This window comes from Euprymna scolopes, chromosome 46 (genome assembly GCF_053919585.1).
Source record: "Euprymna scolopes isolate OS-2025 chromosome 46, ASM5391958v1, whole genome shotgun sequence".
In the NCBI taxonomy this organism is placed as follows: Eukaryota; Metazoa; Mollusca; class Cephalopoda; order Sepiida; family Sepiolidae; genus Euprymna; species Euprymna scolopes.
In genome coordinates this window covers 95738554-95747108 of record NC_136527.1, presented here as the reverse complement: position 1 = coordinate 95747108, position 8555 = coordinate 95738554, and the positions used below count along the sequence as shown (strand labels likewise).

The window sequence follows — 8555 nt, the reverse complement described above, 5'->3', positions numbered from 1 at the left end:
GGCGGTAATGTTACTTGCGAGGATGGGTAACGTGACGGAGATGTTGTAAGGGGAACGGGGAAGAGAATAATGATGGCAACTATGCACGTGATTTTAATAAAGATACACAAAAGGACGAAATAATTTACGTCGACATAAAAATTGGTGGAAAGGCCATCCGTCAGATAAATACTTGGAGACAATCCCAATTAAGTTAGCGTTTTTGCAAGGCGGTGGAAACCATGAGGATTTTGATAATTGCCCGCGCCACTTGCCCTAGACTTTATGAAAAAGTGTGACATGTCACGCTTTTTCATTTGTTCTGGTGGGGGAATGTGACGTAACCCTTAAATTGGATTACGTATCTAAGTAAAAATTGAAATATTCAATTTTAGGCCAACGAGAAATGTATCGGTTTTTTGGTATCCGACGAAAATGATGAAGACAGTGACAGTTATAAGAAGAAAGTTAAGAGAAATAATTTTTTTGCTTAGGGTCTTCTTTCAGAGTCAGCTGATGATTTCAGCTTTCTTCCCTTTAGCCCAGGGTTTCCCAACCTTTTTCGGCAAATACCCCCTGGAACACTCGTAACCCTACTGCCGCCCCCCTTCCTACACGCACCCTTACATAATAATGTTAGTAGTAGTAGTAGTAGTAGTAGTAGTAGTAGTAGCCCATAATTAAAGTTTAAATAAATAAATGAATATTTATATAGTTTATTTAACAAAACTTTACAATGTCGCTCGAATGAAAACGATAACAACTATAAACCAAACAGGTTAATGAATACGAGGGGCGTGCAATAAGTAATGCCCTTGACCCACTTCCATTTGTCTGATCCAGCTGAAATTTTGCATGTGCAATGGTTTATATCTCTACGCGTTATCTGGCAAATTACAGCTCTGAACTAATTGTGGTTTCTGTTTTACAGGTGTTTGAACCGAGTCAGGTGTGAAATGGAGCCTGTTGAATGCCGAGCAGTGATCCGGATTTTGTATTTGAAAGGACGCACACCACAGGGGACTTTTGATGAAATGAAAGAAACTTATGGTGATAATGCCCCATCATATGACCTTGTAAAATGCTGGCATCGTGAATTCAAATATGACCGGAAGTCTGTCGAAACAGCTCCCAGAACTGGTCGCCCCCTTCTGCCATTGATGAGGCATCTGTCCGTCAAGTTGAGGCTGCCATTTTGGAAGATTGGTGCATTACTATTCGCCAAATAGCCAAAGATGTCAAGATTAGTACAGGGTCTGTGGAAAATATCATTCATGACCATGTGCATATGTATAAGGTGTCTGCCAGATGGATTCCCAGGTTGCTCACACCATTCCAGAAGCGAGAACACATCGAGTGCTCGAGGATGAATTTGGAGATGTGCCAAGAAGATGAGTCAAAGTTTTTCAAAAGACTGATTTCACAGGATGAAACCTGGGTCCATCACTATGATCCAGCGACCAAAGCCCAGTCAATGCAGTGAAAGCACTTGGACTCACCACCTCCAAAGAAGGCAAGGGTGCAGCCCTCCGCTGGCAAGGTCATGCTCACAGTCTTCTGGGACCAGGACGGAGTAGTGATGACAGATTTTCTGGCAAAGGGTACCACAATTACAGGAGCGTATTATGTTTCACTTTTGAGGAAATTAAGAGAAACTATCAAAATCAAGAGGCGGGGCAAGATCAGCAAAGGTACCCTCCTCCTGCAGGACAATGCTCCGGTCTCCAACTCGCATGTCGCCAGATCAGAAGCACGGACGTGTGGTTATGAAATACTACCCCATCCTCCCTATTCTCCTGACCTTGCACCCTCTGACTTTCACCTCTTCCCAGCCATGAAGTTGTTTTTGATGGCTTTTGATTTCTTAAGGTACTCCTTGGGCGTTGAATTCCATGGCGACCAGCATAAAAAATATGCATCGCTCCCTTTCTGACGCAAGCGCACGTAACACTTTTTTTTATTTACTGACGTTGTCGTAGTAACTAAACGATTATTTGTCACATTATTTATTTTGAAAAACGTTTTACTCTTTATGAATATTAAAAGAAAAATTACTAAACATTTATTAATAATGCCTCACTTTTACAGACATTTGTTTTTAAATTTCTTTTTGAATGACGAGTTTTATCGACTTTTTTTTAAAAAATAGCATTTGCGGATGGGTATGATGACATTTGTTTTAATTTGTTTTTAAATGACTTTTTATCGACTTTTATTTTAATAGCATTTGCGGATGGGTAAAAAACGAAAAAAATAACTAAGCCATTTACTGACAATTTCTCGGTATCTTGACTTTGATAACATTTATTTGTTAAAAATATTTGTAAAAGTGAGAATTATCAGTAAATGGTTTAGTTTTTTTTTTTTTTCGTTTTTTACCCATCCGCAAATGCTATTAAAAAAGGAAAGTGGATAAAAAGTAATTTAAAAAGAAATTAAAACAAATGTCAGCATACCCATCCGCAAATGCTATTGAAAAAATAAAGTCAACAGTCTCCAGAGCTGCATCAAACGATGGGAGAAATGCATAACTCTAGGTGGTTTCTATGTAGAGAAAGACTAATAACTGTACCAAGTTTCGTTGCTCTACTGCCATGGGAAGTGGGTCAGGGGCATTACTTATTGCACGCCCCTAATAATATGTATTAGATTGATGTTGGCATGTTCACCGTAAATAAAGACATCTTCATGTTATTGCAGCTCTTTTGTTAAAAATATAAAGGTATTTATATAGGCTAGCAGGGACACCCGGGGTTAAGTACACTTAAATATGATATTTTAATTTTTGCAGATTTTATATATATATATATATATATATATATATATATATATATATATATATATATATATACATTATTATAGAGTTAATGTCCTATCGATTTTTATATATTATTAAGTTGTGATTTCAATAATAAAAAATACATCTATATGACTTGGGTGCATCAGCTTGAATCGAAACCGAAACCAAAACTTATGAATATATATATATATATATATATATATATATATATATATATATATATGTATATATATATATATTACTTGAGTTCCTTCAGCCATAATTGGAACCAAAACTTATGAATATATATATATATATATATATATATATATATATATATATTACTTGAGTTCCTTCAGCCATAATTGGAACCAAAACTTATGGAGAATTCCTGGTAAAATTATTTATAAAACTAATAGATGACTTGAGTGTGATAAGCTATAACCAAAACCGAAACCAAAACTCATGAAGAATTATTTATTACAAGAAATGGAAGATCATAACAATTAAACAACAGTCACTCGGAAGAAAAAAGATGCAAACATGACACAAAAAATAACACCTACGCTATCCTATAAAAAAAATCAAAAACAGAAATATTCAAATTTTTTTATTGTACGTTTTTGCGAGTTTCTTCTAATTTTGCTTTTTTCTTCTTCTTATTCTGTCGGATCTCTAAAATTATGATTTCACTCTAATTCGTGTCTTGGGGTCGCCAGGATCCTCATGAAATAGGTGACCAATCGCGCAGTGCTGCCGATTACCCTTGACATGAACTCCCGTTGGCTCATGAATCGGAACTTCACCGCGTGACAATCGGTGCAACTGCCCCGCATGGCACGGGCGCCGTTGCTTAAGATCACAAACGACCGATTAATGGTCGGGCTGATATCGCGACAACGGACGCAGAACGAATGGAAAGATCCTGGCAGTGATGAGTCAGATAAGTCACTCTTGCAGTATGGGCATTTCCGTAGCCGCAGCTTCCGTAGCCGCTGTCTCTGTAGCCGTTGCAATCGTTGTTGACGCTTGTGTCGCAGCTTCATGCTAAGTGCTCCCTTGCCTTGGAATTTGCAACCACCACGTTTCCGAGTAAGCCGTCTCTTACGCTGGCATTTCCTGCATCCGTACATCTTGCACCTGCATCTTGGTTTCCTGACTTCAATGTCTATTCTCTCACAACTTTCGGTTTCCATCTTTCAAGTCTCCCTGTTTAAAGCTTCTATGTTGTTCTTTTTTTTTTCACCTATAAGTATAAAGCAAAATAACAAAATCAAAGTTGTTTACAGGTATTAGTGTGACCCATCCTTCGCAGGTCAGCAAGGTGTCTTAGTGTGGAAGGACCTGTCAATCGATTTGGTCTTAATTTCGCGATCGGGTTGATATGTCGCCGCTTCGTCGTTCTGTCCATCCAAACAAAGATTTTACTCATTATAAATCATGCTCAGTGTATGATTACTCTTAACTGTTAAGTGTTATGTGCCGAATAGTTTAAGAGTTTATCGGTTAAATATTTACACACAGAAAGACAGACACACTCGCATAAATCTACTGCTCTATTTATATAGACTAGCATGGTTACTATACGATGCCTGAGACAAAAATATAATATATTTCTATTGTGACCCGTTATTCGTAGGTCAGCAAGGTATCTTAGTGTGGCAGGATCCGTCAATCGATTTGGTTGGTCTTAATTTAACAATCAGGTTGATATGTCGCCGCTTCGTCGATCTGTCGCACTAGAAGGGAATTAATTTCATGCACACTCGGTGCTGTATTCTACTGATTAAATTCAAGATAAGATATATAAATATATAGTTATATACAATTGCCCGTAGTTCAATGTTGATTTTGACAGCCTTCGCTGAGTCAATAGGTTGATTTCTCTTGGTATTGCGGTGGGGGTGATAGGGTAGAGAGGGGTGTTGCGACTCTTTACAAGTTGAGATACAGTATCAGACTCTCAACAACTCGGACTCTAATTTCAACTGCCCAGTTCGACTCTGCGCCCCGTTCATATACTCACAGGCAGGGGTGAAACGGAGGTTGTTCCCTGGACCAATCATATCCAGTTATGTCACCCTACGGGAGGTTCTTTCCTCCTCGAGTGTACCTGTGGATTGCAGACGCTTTTCTCACGACCGCTGGGGGTCATGCCCATAACTCGGTCGGGGTAACTGTGCTCAAAGGCTAAACATCTCTCCTCTAATCTTGAATCATCATCCGTTTGCATCGAAAACGAAATTATGTTTTCATTACATCTCTTAAAGTGACATTGAGTTGTCACTTTTCATAAAACAATGAAATTTACAAATCCAATTTTTCTCTCAGCAGGGTCTTTTGCCGTCACCCGGGCACACCAATGATAATTAAAGAATAAAAACATCATTTCTGTCCGGCTTCTCCAGTATTTCGGGAGTCTTGACCTCTTCCTCCAGCCCCATGGGGAGCTTAACCGTTTCCTGGGACGGTCACGTCACATTAGTATATCTATGTCTTATACAGAATGCCAAAGAATTGTAGTCGAAAGCGACACATTAGGAATGATTGAGGGCTGTAGAGTAAGAAGTATAACCTTAATCTACGTAAAACCAGAAACAAATAATAGGAAGAGAACAGGTTGACCCAGCACCGCTTATTTCCGGAAGAGAGAGACTCCTTCGCTCCAAGACAGGTAGGTCCTGGATATGACCTTAAAATATATCCGATGGTGAGGTCTCAGCTTGCTGGCTTTGAGGAGTATGGAGCCACCCTTTAATTGCCACTGCTCCCAGGTCCACTCTGACCCGGAGTGGTAATACTTGTTAGGGTCCCAACTATGATTTAAATAGAAACCGATTTAAAAACAAAATAAATAAAAACAGTATATTCTATTAAAAAAAATTCTTCAAAATCACTGGATTTGGCATTAAATAATCTGAAAAGGGTTGATATGCCGTAAAACAAAAACAATCAACCAAGACAATTTAGTTTCGACACATTGGGTGCTGAACGGTTCGGTGAAATCACTTTATATTGGATACGAAAAGTCTCAGTTCTCGGTAAAAAGGACACAGTTTCCGGTGAAGACAATAACACCTCAAAGTCCAGGCTTCCGTAAAGAAAGATGAAGAAGGAAACCCCACTTCTCACAAATTCGTTAATTCGTTACAGAAACAATCGCCTCAAAATTCCACTGATCTCCGCACTCAATAACAACACCGCTTCATAGTTCGCTACACACCATCTGTTAAGTGGTCTCCCGCCGTCAGCTTTATGCTAGCGAACGCCAACCAATTTGCATATGGCCAAGTTCACCATTTGTCAATTCTCGCAGCTATGAGATTGCGTTTCCCATAAGACCGACTCACCGTAATGGCGGTGTATCTTCCTTCAGTTCAATTACTGCCCTGCACGCCAGACACAAACGAACACTCTTACGTAGAGAGCTAAGGTTAGTCTCACTTTCGTGTCCACACTCCCCCCTGGTCTCAAGATAACACATGTGGCATTGCGGACATGGTCGTTTGTTGTGGACACTCCTACGAGGGGAAGGGGATTGACTGGGCGTCTTCATCTTTATCGGGGCTCTCAGGAAGCAACTCATTAGGAATGATTGGCGGCTGTGGAGTTAGAAGAATGGCCTCAATAAACAAAAAACGGAAGTAATGTCTGACGTGAAGATAAGATCAGATTTCCATCGAAGTGTACGCAAACAAATGGCGCTTTTAGTTAAATATGAAGACAACGAAAGGAAGTCTCATTTAACATTAAAAAATCAAACAAATTTATTTGTCATCCTCGTTAGTCGCGTGTATTTAAGACAAGCTTTATGTTTGCTTATGTGTAAGAATAGATTGAATATTATACCAGTTTGTTGAAGAAGAGAATAGTTCAGTGTACACGTTTAAATATATATTATACAAGTAAGTCTGATTGAACACGATAGAGTCATTCTTTCTGTATATCTTTTCCATTTGCCGAACGGTCTTTTTAATTTCAGCAGGCATGTTATATAAAATGGCGCCCAAAATTTGTTGAGAAGAATATGGTCAAAAAAAAAATGAATCCTAATTAAGGAATAATCTATCTATATATCTATAAAAACAGAGATGTGTGTGCCACAGACGATTTCTGATTGGTTAATCCAATAATCACATCTCCTAAAAAACAATGGTTTCTACGCTCTTACCTTTACCATAAAATATTATGGCTTTATTTATTGTCCATCTTGGAAGGGTTTAATTTTTTAATAACTTGTTATTCACAAATTAAAAAAATACGAAACTAAACTACACGAAATCAAACGCTCCGACAAACTTAATAGTAGTACTAGCAAGCACACGCGCACACACGCACACACACACGTTCACTACCGTCACGTTGTTATGGCAACCAAACAATGTTTACAAAATGTCTACGCACGTTCGTAGACATTTTGTAAACATTGTTTTTAAAAAATAAAAAATAATACTTCTATTATGTTTTAAACGACTGTAATAGTTTATTTTGGAAGTATATTTCATAAAGAAAATTGACAACCCACTTTAAAAACAGAAATTACGAGTTTTATATATTTTATTCGCAGTTTTTTGTTGACTCTTCTGGCGGCCATGTTGTAAGCCCTAACGGTATTTTTGGAGATTACCCAAATAAATGTTATCAAAGGCAAGATAAGTTACTTTTCCACCAAACTGGATATATTTTTCGTGTTTTTATTCAATGTAGCATATTTATTCAGCTCGAAAAACGGGTTTGTATTACTGTACACATAAATTCGAAAAAGTTGTCAAAAACCAAATATATAACAAATACATGTTATCAAAGGCAAGATAAGTTACTTTTCTACCAAACTGGATATATTTTTCGTGTTTTTATTCAATGTAACATGTTTATTCAGCTCGAAAACCATACGGTGTTTACCGATGTATTGGAAAATTCAAGATGGCGCCTCACTCCCTCTTTAACACGGTAAGTTTGGGAAAAGGTGTTATAAATAAAAAACTAGAAAAAATACTATTAAAAACCCGCCGAATATATGTCAACCTATGTCACGGTAACATATTGAGCGAGTTTTTAACAGTATTTATTCAGTTTTTTATTTATAACACCTTTTCCCAAACTTACCGTGTTCAAGAGGGACTAAGACGCCATCTTGAATTTTCCAATACATCGGTAAACACTGTATGGTTTTCGAGCTGAATAAACATGTTACATTGAATAAAAATACGAAAAATATATCCAGTTTGGTAGAAAAGTAACTTATCTTGCCTTTGATAACATTTATTTGTTATATATTTGTTTTTGGCAACTTTTTCGAATCTATGTGTACAGTAATACAAACCCATTAAAAATATTGTTTTTGATTTTGAAAAAATATTGTGGTTCATTTGTATTTAAAAATATTGTGGTTCATTTTGATTAAAAAAAAATCATTTTGATTAAAAAAATTGTTTAATTTTAATATTTGTTTATTGTCTTAACTCATATCAAATGTTTTGCTTGTGTTCTGCTTCAAATATTCATATTCTTACATGCATAATTTTCATTTAATTTTATTAAATAAACTTCAATTTTACTACAAATCAAATCGTGTTCCTTCACTTTTTAAAATGTAATTTATAAGTAATTAAAGAACGCATTCTAATCTTTAAAATCTATAATACAACGAAATATTTAATTGCTTATAATACTTAAACAAACAACTTGTGTTTTTTTTATTATTTTTTTATTATTAATATTAGATGAGTTTCAGTATAAATCATCGTGTTCTTTATTTCAATCCAATTTGGAAGTTTTGTAAATGTATATGATGTTT

General features: G+C 36.6%; 1 protein-coding gene across 3 annotated transcripts in view; it reads right to left on the bottom strand.

Moving 5' to 3' along the window:
• Nucleotides 1–3355: 3355 nt before the first annotated feature.
• LOC145270687 (uncharacterized) overlaps nt 3356–8555 on the bottom strand; it is a 50029-nt gene continuing 44829 nt past the window's right edge. For all 3 annotated transcript variants that reach the window (XM_080126315.1, XM_080126314.1, XM_080126313.1), the window contains one exon: nt 3356–4004. In XM_080126315.1, the coding sequence (XP_079982441.1) occupies nt 3448–3954 (507 nt within the window). In that variant the 5' untranslated portion in view covers nt 3955–4004 and the 3' untranslated portion in view covers nt 3356–3447. The remainder of the gene's footprint in view (nt 4005–8555) is intronic.